We start from the raw sequence: 12,968 nt of genomic DNA, 5'->3' as shown, positions 1-12,968 counted from the left end.
CACCGGGGGGGAGACAAAAAAAAAAAGGGCCCGTCCGCGTAATTTGGGAAAACGATGGGTGCACTTTTCTGTGCGAGAATCAACACCAAAAAACACAAGTAGAGCAGATTTTCCTTGCTTTTTTTTATTTATTTATTTATTTTTTCTTTTTTTTGGGCGAGAGCCTCGTAAATCACATGAATTTGTTGTCTTATCGTCACAATGGCGTTTGCTGTGATTTATGTGCTGGTTAAAAACAACAACAACAAAAAAAAACTCAAGATGTGTTTAGTACGCAGCGGCCCAAAAAACAAAACAACCAAAAAACAAAAAGGCAATTTAGATAATTATTTTCTTCTAATATTCAAATGTAATTAATCTATTTAAAATGGTGCTAAAAGCTGGCACAAATAGACTAACAAGCAGCCTAAGAGCCATTGAAGCATTAAACATGTGTCATGTCTTATTGTTTTTATTTTTTCGGACTTTTATGTGCAATAATGTTATATGTGTATATGTATATATATTCATATGTGTGCATATATGCATGTGGGTGGATATATATATATACATATATATATATACATCTCTTATTTATATCTTTTTTTTTACTATTTATATTATTAAATCGTATATTCACCTTATGGGATCTGCTCCAATTTCGTTGCTCTTTGAACTTGTTCACTGCAATAATTACAATACAACGCTATTCTATTCTATTGTATTCTAATTATGCATACCGGTATGTTTTTTATATATATAATTTCATGCATTTTTTTTCAGAGCAAATATACATGTGATCACATATGCATTTTTAGCAACAATAAAGAGAGAGAAAAAAATGCCTTGAAATAGTGCTGGAGATAATGGAGTTGGAGGCATTGTGCGCAGCAAACTTACCGTAACTGCGCGTAGGCGAGGAACACTGCGCCATGAATGGAGGAGCATGTCTGCTACTAGTAACCCAGTGGGCCAAAGCACTTGAGCAGCCCCCTATCGACCAGCCTGAACAAATATTTCACCTCCAAACGACTGTTTAATCTCTGCTGACATTATTAGGATCATCCACTTCCAGGAGAAATAACAATAACAACAACAAAACAAAAGTGCTCTCCATTCCCACAATGTTCTCCTACTCTTTAGATGCTGGATGTCCTGAAGCCGACGTGTGTGTGTCTCCAGCATCTTCTCCTTTTGATTGGGATTTTTTTTGAAGCCTTAAAACGGTTCCTCTCGTTGTTCATTAAACTTCGACTTAAAGCTGCATGACCCAAAAGGTCAGCGAAAAACAGCTTATGACTGCTAAAATTTGGCCCTTTTCTTTGTATTTAAAAGTGCACGTTCAGGACTTTTTTTTTCCTTGAAAAAAAAGGAGTGTTACAGACATTAGCATTTGCAAAGAGAAAATAAGACGCCCTAAGAAAATCACATTTTTAGTGAGTCTAGAAATAAACTGATTTATTTTGACCAAAATGCAAATATTTCTGCTATGAGTGAATATTTTTCCAATTGTTTTATTTTTGTCCAAAATGCAAAGATTTCTGCAATGGGAAAACATTTTTGTAATTGTTTTATTTTTGTCTAAAATGCAAATATTTATGCTGTGAGTAAATATTTTCTTATTTGTTTTATTTGTGTCCTAAATGCAAAAATGTCTGCTATGGGTAAATATTATTCTAAATTGTTAAATTTTTGTCCAAAATGCAAAGAATTCTGCTATGGGTAAATATTATTCTAAATTGTTTAATTTTTGTCCAAAATGCAAAGAATTCTGCTATGCGAAAATATTTTTCAATTTTTTTAAATTTTTGTCCATAATGCAAATATTTCTCCTATGGTTGAATCATTTTCCAATCGTTTTATTTGCGTCCAAAATGCAAGTTTTTCTGCTATAGGTAAATATTCCTCTAATTGTTTTATTGTTGTCCAAAATGCAAATATTTATACCATGGGAAATATTTTTAATTGCATTATTTTTGTCAAAAATGCAAAGATTTCTGCTATGGTAAAATATTTTTCCATTTTTTCCCCCATTTTTGTCCAAAATGCAAATATTTCTCCTATGGTTAAATATATTTCCAATCGTTTTATTTTTGTCCAAAACGCAAAATGCAACATATTTTTTTCAGAGTTTTATTTACAGGGAGAGCTCATAAAAAAAAAAGATTTCACGCGTGCCGTGCAATCAAATCTCATGCAAACCTCAATCCCGCTGCAAATGAAACATGATATAAACATATCAAAAATGCGTTGTTTTTGCAGGTGTATTTGGGAGCAGTGATGACCGCCTGAAGCAAATAACGCCCATTTGCGCAGATTTTGGTGAGTACAACACATGCAAGGCGCCTCAACAGCAACAAACAAGCCCTTTTGTTGCTGTTGTTCTCCCAAACAAGGACTGCAGCAGATAACGGGAGCAAATTATTTACCTCACCATTCCAGAGGGGAAAAATACAATTAATTTGTTTTAGGAATTCAAAAGTCTTAAGATCTAAATGATGTTCTGCATGCAATGTTCAGACTTCCGACGCCTCATCTTGCAGCAATGCAGCAGCAGCACATATTTATATGCATGCCTTACAAAAGCAGCGGTATGGAATTCTTTCCCTAGCCTTTCCACCCACGCATTTCTTTCGGAGGAGCTGCAAGTGGAGGGTTTTTTTTTTTTGCTTTGCGTTTTACAAGCCCGAACATTTGCGGTCATAAATTTGGCCGCCGCAAGCCCACACTTGACAGGTGCAATTGTTATGCAGCGCGGCGAGCTGCTGGGCCACCAACGTACAGTGAGCCCTTCTTTTTTATATTTATCATGCAACTTTATTACGGCCATTACGGTCCGACCTGCACAAATAACAACAACAGCCAGTTTGGATGAAATTAACAGTGCACTGGGAATATTCCAATATTTTCATTTAACAATGGCCCTATAGCAAATTATAAATAAAACAATCTGTATGCCTTTTTTATTTTTTAATTTTTTTTTACCACCAGCGTTGCAACTCCACTTATATTGATAGATTACAAAGGATATCAAGAGAAATGATCATACATTTCTGCCAAACACACACACTCATGCACATGCATGACATTTATATTAAAGATGAAGGTTTAAATAGTGCGTGTGTTCAAAGGCGTCCAACACATGACGCGCCACCTCTTTGTCAGACCTGGTGATTAGTGAAAAGGCCATTGTGTGTCAAATGCTGATTCAGCTTTTTTCTAAGGGCTCCAAAGCACCACAGAGGGTCTTTTTTTTAGGAAAAGTTAAACTTTAACTGTTTTCTCTTCATGGTGGGAAAAACAGTTGAAGCCACCATTGTTGCCTGCACTAAATGTTATAAGATTTAACAGTTTATTCATGTTTTTATTTATTATTATAGGCATCAGACTGGAGCAAAGGTGGGAGAGGCCAATCACGTGAAAACCCCCCCCCCCACTTCCCACCGATGCCATTGGAGATACTTTCCCTGCTTTATTGTGTTTGAGCGAGCCAGGATGCAGAAGGCCACATATTACGACAACGCCGCTCTCTTTGGGGGGTACACTTACCCCAAAGCCGACGCCTACAGCTACGCTCACCAGTCCTACCCCGCAGCCAGCATTGAGGGGGACTACCAGGGCTCGGTGTGCCCCCTCCAGAGCCCCGCTGTCCGGCCTCCCCCGGCCCTGAAGGAAAGTGACTTAAACGTGGATTGCATGCGGCAGAGCAGCAGCAGCCAAAGCAACACAAGCAGCAGCAGCAGCAGCAGCAGCAGCAGCAGCAGCCATGAGGCGGCGAGTGTTGGGGAGCAGCAGGCCGGGGCTCCCCTTCCCCCATCACCCGGCTCCGTGCCCCACAAGAAGAAGTCTTCCCCGGGTGGCGGCAACACCACGCCGGTCTTGACCAAGCAGATCTTCCCCTGGATGAAGGAGACCCGGCAGAATGCAAAGCAGAAGGGCAACACTTGCCCTGCGGCGGGTAAGATGGCACAAATACAAATAGAAGCACTAGAAACTGAAAGAGTACATGAAACCAACGTAAAGTAGCAGGAAACATGTCAATAATGAATAAAGCAAAACATGTTCTAGAGCAGGGCTGTCAAACTCAAATACAGAGTGGGCCAAAATGTAAAACTGAACAAAGCCAAGGGCCAAGGTTGAACAAATACAACTTTTAATAAGGACCCAAACAAGTTTTGCATTGGACATTGAAAACGCAAGGCTTATATAACTTTATAGTGACATGCAAAATCGAGGTTCAAATAATAATAATAATAATCAAAAAATATCAATGGCATATCCAATAAAATTTAACTACAAATTTAATGCCTCTTTTCTATTTGCAGCCTTCTGAGGTAAATATCAAATCATATTGTAGCGTCTTGAAAGAGTTAGTGCTGCAAGGGGTTCCGGGTAATTGTTCTGTTGCGTTTATGTTATGTTACAGTGCAGATGTTCTCCCGAAATGTGTTTGTCATTCTTGTTTGGTGTGAGTTCACAGTCCGGCGCGTATTTGTAACAGTGTTAAAATTGTTTATACGGCCACCCTCAGTGTGACCTGTATGGCTGTTGACCAAGTATGCCTTGCATTCACCTATGTGTGTGCAATAGCCGCATATATTATGCGAGTGGGCCTGCACGCTGTTTGTATGGAGGAAATGCGGACGTGACGACAGGTTGTAGAGAATGCTAAAGGCCCTCAATATTGTTGTCCAGGTAAAAATCGGGAGAATGCTTGCCCTGGGAGATTTTCGGGAGGGGCACTGAACTTTGGGAGGATTGGCAAGTGTGAGAAATTGAGGTGGTGCAGCGGCACCGCTGCTGTGTAATAACGGCAGGCCAGCTCTAATGTTAACTTGATATTGCCTCAAGGGCCAAATTAAATTACACGGCGGGACAAATTTGGCCCGTGGGCCAGAGTTTGACACCCATGTTCTAGACCATGGGTGTCAAACTCTGGCCCGCCGTGTAATTTAATTTGGCCCTTGAGACAATATCAAGTTAGCATTAGAGCTGGCCCGCCGGTGTTATACAGCGTTGGTGCCGCTGTAACACCACATTCACCGCTAATACTCATACTTGCCAACCCTCCTCATTTTCCCGGTAGACTCCCGAAGTTCAGTGCCCCTCCCGAAAATCTCCCGGGGCAACCATTCTCACGAATTTCTACTGATTTCCACCTGGAAATTTTAAGGCCCTGCCTTTAGCGTTCTCTACAACCTGTCGTCACGTACGCTTTTCTTCCATAATAACAGCGTGTCACATAATATTTGTGGATTTTACACACACACACACACACACACACACACACACACACACACACACACACACACACACACACACACACACACACACACACACACACACACACACACACACACACACACACACACACACACACACACGCACAAGTGAATGCAAGCCATACTTGGTCAACAGCCATACAGGTCACACTGAGGGTGGCCGTATAAACAACTTTAGCACTGTTACAAATACGCGCCACACTGTGGACCCACACCAAACAAGAATGACAAACACATTTCGGGTGAACATCCTCACCGTAACACAACAGAACAAATACCCAGAATCCCTTGCAGCACTAACTCTTCCAGGAAACTTCCAGCAAACTGACCAATAATTAATGTTTTATTCATGCATTTTCTACTTCAAGGCTTGAATGTTTGGTTCATTCATTATTGTTATTTTATTTTCAAATGTATTATTAGTGAAAAAAAAGATATTTACCTCAGAAGATTGCAAATAGAAAAAAAGGCATACAATTTTTAATTGAATTTTATTTGATATGCCGTTGATATTTTTTTTAATTACTATTATTATTATTTGAAACTGGATTTTGCATGTCACTAAAGTTATATAAGCCTTGCTTGTTCAATATTTCATGCAAAACTTGTTTGGGTCGCTATTAAAAGGTTCATTTGTTCAACACTTGGCCCGCAGCTTTGTTCCGTTTAAAATGTTGTCCCACTTTGTATTTGAGGTTGACACACCTGTTCTAGACCAAAAATCACTTCATGCTTGTTATGATCTGTTACCCGGATCTTATTATGTTTAGGTTTTGAGTCTTTCTTCTATTATATTCTGTTAAAGGGGAACATTATCACAACTTCAGAAGGGTTAAAAACAATAAAAATCAGTTCTCAGTGGCTTATTGTATTTTTTGAAGTTTTTTTCAAAATTTTACCCATCACGCAATATCCCAAAAAACTGCTTCCAAGTGCCTGATTTTCACCATCGCTTTATCCACCCGTCCATTTTCCTGTGACGTCACATAGTGATGCCAATGCAAACAAACATGGCGGATAGAACAGAAAGATATAGCGACATTAGCTTGGATTCAGACTCGGATTTCAGCGGCTTCAGCGATTCAACAGATTACGCATGTATTGAAACGGATGGTTGGAATGTGGAAGCAAATAGCGAAAACGAAATTGAAGAAGAAACTGAAGCTATTGAGCCATATCACGACAGACAACGGCAACGAGGACGAATTCGGCGATCGCCTTCAACCAACAATTGCATCTTTTGATAACTGGTGCAACTTCAATCCGTCGATTGGTATGTGTTTGTTTGGCATTAAATGTGGGTGGACGGAAAGGCTGGATGCAATTTACAAATGAGGCATAATGATGCAATATGTACATACAGCTAGCATAAATAGCATGTTAGCATTGATTAGCTTGCAGTCATGCCGTGCGCAAATATGTCTGATTAGCACATAAGTCAATAACATCAACAAAACTCCCCTTTGTGATTTCGTTGACTTTATCGTCGGAAATGCATCTGCTTTGAGTGTCGCAGGATATCCACACATCTCTGTCGTAGCATCGCTATCGTCAGTAGCGATGCTACGACAGAAAAGAACAAACGAGGGACTTTCGCATCTTTCGACCACTGGGGCAACTTGAATCTGTTGATTGGTATGTGTTTGTTTGGCATTAAATGTGGGTGGAGGGAAAGGCTGGATGCAAACATAGCTACAAATGAGGCATAATGATGCAATATGTACATACAGCTAGCCTAAATAGCATGTTAGCATCGATTAGCATGCCGTGAACATTGATTATGTCTGATTAGCACACTCCACGTAAGTCAACTCGAATCCGTCCCTGATGGTGTTGTTACACCCTCCGACAATTCACCGACGAGGCATGATGTCTCCGAGGTACGGAAAACAGTCGAAAAAACGGAAAATAACAGAGCTGATTTGACTTGGTGTGTGTGATGTGTTTGAGAAAATGGCGGATTGCTTCCTGTTGTGACGTCACGGGTGAAAGGTCATTGCTCCGACAGCGAACAATTGAAAGGCGTTTATATCGCCAAATTCACCCTTTTAGAGTTCGGAAATCGGTTAAAAAAACATATGGTCTTTTTTCTGCACCATCAAGGTATTTATTGACGCTTACATAGGTCTGCTGATAATGTTCCCCTTTAATAAATAAAACAGACTATGAAACAGAAAAACTGGTACCAGGCACGAGCGGGCAAACCAAAAGAGCTAGCATGGGAGCTAGAAAAAAACAAAAGCATAGCGCGGAAGCTAGCGAGTACAAAACTGGTTATCGGAATCGGGAATCAAGGTCGTCACTGTTGTATAAAACACAAACTAGGAAGAAGGTCGAATTAACAGAAAAGGCAGGCTTAAATAAGGACAGTAATCAGGAAACAGGTGCGCGTCAAAAGCAAGGGGCAGGTGAAACTAATGCGTAACCATGGTGACAGAAGAAACAAGGAAGTACAACTAGGAACCAACTCAAACTTTAAGAGAACACAATAAAAGAAAGACTCACAACCTAAACATAATATGATCCAGGTAGCGGATCATAACAATGCTAGTGTTACATATCGGAGTTATTGTGCAGAAATAACTACAAAAGTACACTTCATTCATTAACGGTGTTACAAAAAAAGATCAGTGAGAACAGGGGTCTCAAACTCAATTTACCTGGGGGCCACTGGATGCAGAGTCTGGGTGAGGCAGGGGCCCGCAAGAAAAGTGTTAAAAAAATATATTTTTAAACGGCCCTATTTTTATTTTCAACACAAAATAAAACCAAAATATAAATGAACCAAATGAGAATTAAGTAATGTGAGGCAATGCAAATGAAATAATAATTAAAAAGATAACAGTTTGAATAGGAGCAGGTTATCTGGGATTGTTAGTACAGACGGACAGGAGTCGCGGTACGACTGCAGCCAGGCATGTAAGAAAACTCTCGTCTCCATGGCAACGTTTCTGCCGCTTTCATTCATTTGCTGCTTTTCCACTAATGCAGGGGTAAGCAACCCAGAATGTTGGACGCCAAAAAACAAAACTTGTCGAGGGGGGGCAAAACGTTTCTCTGCTTGAATGACGCAAGTGACGTCAGTGTTCGGCCCTGGAGAGCCACATACCACACCGTGATTGGTAGATTTCTTCAGCTCCGCACACAAGGCTGTCAAGCGCCCTTCATATAAAACTCGCGGGCTGCACTAATATTAAACTTTCATATTAAGGTGGGGGCCGCAAAATAACGTCTCGGGGGGCCGCAATTGGCTGGTGGGCCGCGTGTCTGAGACCGCTGAGTTAAAATAATACATCAATCATGTTGGATATAGAAAACATACCAACACTTTATTCATTGAATCGAAAATACTGCACTTCCACGACAGAGTGAATTTGTGAACAGCTAAAATTATACACGAAGCAAACTGCAACCTGCTGGTCAAGAATAAACAACAAACAGAAGAGGAGAAATATCATCTCATTTAAAACATTTGTACTCACGTACAACACTAAAGACCTTCAATATATAAGTATGTGGAATTATAGGATGAAGCAAAGCAATCAAGCAAAGTACTGATATGATGCAAATAAAGTGTGATGCATCATGTTGTATGCATGCATGTGTGATGTATCATGTTGTATGCATGCATGCATACAACATGATACATCACACATGCATGCATACAACATGATACATCACACATACAACATGATACATCACACATGCATGTATACAACATGATACATCACACATGCATGCATACAACATGATACATCACATATGCAGAAATAATTTGTGATGCATCATGTTGTATGCATGCACGTTCCAAATACATTGTGATGTATCATGATGTATGCATGCATGTGTGATGCATCATGTTGTATGCATGCATGTGTGATGTATCATGTTGTATGCATGCATGTGTGATGTATCATGTTGTATGCATGCATGTGTGATGTATCATGTTGTATGTGTGATGTATCATGTTGTATGCATGCATGTGTGATGTATCATGTTGTATGCATGCATGTGTGATGTATCATGTTGTATGTGTGATGTATCATGTTGTATGCGTGCATGTGTGATGTATCATGTTGTATGTGTGATGTATCATGTTGTATGCATGCATGTGTGATGTATCATGTTGTATGCATGCATGTGTGATGTATCATGTTGTATGTGTGATGTATCATGTTGTATGTGTGATGTACCATGTTGTATACATGCATGTGTGATGTATCATGTTGTATGCATGCATGTGTGATGCATCATGTTGTATGCATGCATGTGTGATGTATCATGTTGTATGCATGCATGTGTGATGTATCATGTTGTATACATACTTGCCTACAACATGATACATCACACATGCACAAATAAATTGTGATGCATGATGTTGTAAACAAACAGAAAGTCAAAGATGAAGTCTTAAATAAAATATGTTCGCATTGGCAGGCGAGGTGAGCGACGAGAAGAGTCCGTCCGGGCCGGCCTCCAAGCGGGTGAGAACCGCCTACACCAGCGCGCAGCTGGTGGAGCTGGAGAAGGAGTTCCACTTCAACCGCTACCTGTGCCGCCCACGCAGGGTGGAGATGGCCAACCTGCTCAACCTGACCGAGCGCCAAATCAAGATCTGGTTCCAAAACCGCAGGATGAAGTACAAAAAGGACCAGAAGTCCAAAGGGCTGGCGCACTCCCCGCTGGGCCACTCCCCGGACCGGAGCCCCCCGCTGAGCGGGCCCGCACACATGGGCGCGTACCCCGGCCAGCTGCAGAACCCTCTGGCCTACGACGCGCCGTCCCCGCCGCCCTTCGCCAAGTCCCAGCAGAACATGTACGGCCTGGCCGCCTACACGGCCCCGCTGGGTGGATGCATGCCGCAGCAGAAGCGCTACCCGGGCGCAGAGTACGAGCACCACAGCCTGCAGGGCGGAGGAGGCGGAGGCGGAGGCGGAGGCGGAGGCACCTTCTCCGGCGCCAACCTGCAGGGCAGCCCGGTGTACGTGGGCGGGAACTTTGTGGACGCCATGCCGGCCTCCGGGCCCGTCTTCAACCTGGGTCACCTTCCACACCCGTCGTCCACCAGCGTGGACTACAGCTGCGCGGCGCAGATCCCCGGGAACCACCACCACGGACCCTGCGACCCCCACCCCACCTACACGGACCTCACCTCGCTCCAAGCCACTCAGGGAAGGATTCAGGAGGCGCCCAAACTCACGCACTTGTAATAATGGCGTGTGCGTGGATGCTGAGCTCACCTTTTTTATGACCTCACTGTATACTCATCATCACCAGTATTATTGTGCGTTTTCATTCTAAATTACACAGCTTCTCCCACGCTGCGTGGGAATGTCTGGATGTTGGTTTTTTATATACTAAAGTGCATTTTGGACTGAATATTTGACTTGAAAGTAAGCTTGTAGATGATGAACGTATAGAATCTCATTTTTTTTTAAATAGTCCTAATAATTGTCAGGATCTCATCCTCCATCATGACTATTTATTTATTGCGCCTCCACCTATTTATTATTTAATGGTTGCACATTATTTATCGTTTTATAAGCGAGTATTTATCCGTGTATTTGTTTTCTTGTTCGGACAGATCAGTGCACTTGATGGCAAAACAGGGTTCTTTAAAAAATATATATATAAAAAAATGAAATAAAAAAAAAAGATCATTTGTTATTGTAAATTGGGGACAAATGGGGCATTTTGTAGTGTATAAACACCACTATGTGTCCATGGTTTATCTTGTGTGGAACCTTAAGCAAAATCGTAGACCAGGGGTGTCCAAAGTGAGGCCCGGGGGCCATTTGGGGCCCGCAGCTATTTGTTTACCGGCCCGCCACACATTCTGGAAAGGTTCTTGTAAAAAAAAAAAAAGACATTAAAAACAGTAGAATGAGGTTAAATTTAACGAGAAAAAGTTGCAATGTTGACACCTTGAATTGATGAAGGTGGACCCCGACTTAAACAAGTTGAAAAACTTATTGGGGTGTTACCATTTAGTGGTCAATTGTACAGAATATGTACTGTACTGTGCAATCTACTAATAAAAGTATCAATCAATCAATCAATCAAACACAAAGTTTTTTTTGTTTATCTTTATTTTTCTTTTGCATTGCACACAAAAAAATGTTCTTGAAAAAATCTGTATCATTGTGAATTATTGACCTATTCAAACCTTCATTTACTTCAAATATTTCACTTGAAAAGGTTTTATGCGGAAAATATTGCATATGTTGTGTGTTTGCCATATAAATACAATGTTTTCTTTGACAAAAGAGCACAAAACAAACCAAATAATAGTTCAAACGTATAAAATCGACAGATATATCTGAAGTTGATCTTAACTTAAGTGTTGAAAAGAAAAAAAAAGAAAAATGTATCAATTTATCTTTATTTTTCTTTTGCCATTGCACAAAAAAAAATGTTTTGAAAAAAAAATCTGTATTATTAGAGAATTATTGACCTATTCAAACCTTTATTTACTTCAAATATTTCACTTGAAAATGTTTTATGCGGAAAATATTGCATATGTTGTGTGTTTGCCATATAAATACAATGTTTTCTTTGACAAAAGAGCACAAAACAAACAAAATAATAGTTCAAACGTATAAAATCGACAGATATATCTGAAGTTGATCTCTTAACTTAAGTGTTGAACGTAAAAAAAAAAATATACAAATTTATCAATTTATGAGCATTTAGATATTTAGTGGGATTTTTTTTAAATATTTCTCTGTTATTACTCAAACATAATAATGAATTAAAATCGATGGTTTCCTGCATTATTGATCTTTTTAGGGCTCCTATTACTTCACATCAAACATTGCTTTTTGTATGTTTTGGGCGGTGGGGGAAATACTGCATATTTCAGTTTTACTATAAAAAAAACAAAGTTGTCTTTGATAGAAAAGACTTTTTTTTTTTTAACTTTATATCAACTTGAAGTTGATATATAGATTTAGTGTAAACATTAAATAAAAAAATAAAAATGATAATTTGACTTGTTTTTAACATTTTAATGACCACGACACTTTATGGTCCCCTGGGAGCCTTAAAAGTACAATAAATAAATAAATAAATATGTTTTGTTATGGTTTGAAAATGAAAAATATCAAAATGGCCCCCGCATGCTTTATTTTTCCGTGGAAAAAGTTTGGACACCCCTGTGGTAGACTATCCCAAGTATCCAATATTGTACACACCAGCATGACATTTTGTGTATTCCATTCCAAAAAAAAAAATTAAAAAAAAAATGTTTTTTATTGTTATTCCACCCTCATAATTACTGAATCATATTGAAATGTTCTATTTTATTGTGTTGAGCATTTTGTAAATAAAGCGGTCAAAGTTTACTGTTCATCCTATGAAAGTGTTTCATTATGTTATTTATTTTTGCACACTAGGATGTTTTTTGTTATTTGATGAGGACAAGCCACTGTTATTTCACTATCCTCGTACATTGTTATTATGCAATCACGCTTCATCCTTATTGATCTGCGCGCTGCTAAAGTTAGACGGCCGGGCGATTAAAAACATATCCAATATATTGACGTGCAAGAAAGGGGGGTGCGTGCACGCCCTTTCGACGTGCGCGCGAGTGCGTGTGCGCGTGCTGCGCGCGAGAGAAAGAGGAGCAGTTCATCCTTTATTGCTCCTGGAGAGCCATTTCAAAGCTCATTAATCAAAAACTCGTCGCTTTCAGACTCCTCGCTGATT

General features: G+C 39.9%; 1 protein-coding gene and 1 long non-coding RNA gene across 2 annotated transcripts in view; one reads left to right on the top strand and one right to left on the bottom strand.

Moving 5' to 3' along the window:
• Positions 1-1,160, bottom strand: part of LOC133538508 (uncharacterized) — a 1,564-nt gene extending 404 nt beyond the window's left edge. The window contains exon 1 of the long non-coding RNA XR_009803021.1: positions 880-1,160. This is a non-coding gene — a long non-coding RNA (uncharacterized LOC133538508). The remainder of the gene's footprint in view (positions 1-879) is intronic.
• Positions 1-12,611, top strand: part of hoxd3a (homeobox D3a) — a 30,610-nt gene extending 17,999 nt beyond the window's left edge. The window contains exons 2-4 of the mRNA XM_061880191.1: positions 2,242-2,301; positions 3,360-3,937; positions 9,699-12,611. Of these exons, the coding sequence (XP_061736175.1) occupies positions 3,475-3,937; positions 9,699-10,471 (1,236 nt within the window). The 5' untranslated portion in view covers positions 2,242-2,301; positions 3,360-3,474 and the 3' untranslated portion in view covers positions 10,472-12,611. The remainder of the gene's footprint in view (positions 1-2,241; positions 2,302-3,359; positions 3,938-9,698) is intronic.
• The last annotated feature ends 357 nt before the right edge of the window (positions 12,612-12,968 follow it).

Source organism: Nerophis ophidion, linkage group LG19 (genome assembly GCF_033978795.1).
Source record: "Nerophis ophidion isolate RoL-2023_Sa linkage group LG19, RoL_Noph_v1.0, whole genome shotgun sequence".
Taxonomy (NCBI): Eukaryota; Metazoa; Chordata; class Actinopteri; order Syngnathiformes; family Syngnathidae; genus Nerophis; species Nerophis ophidion.
Note: the sequence above shows the minus strand (reverse complement) of the source record. Positions and strands in the feature narration are given on the sequence as shown.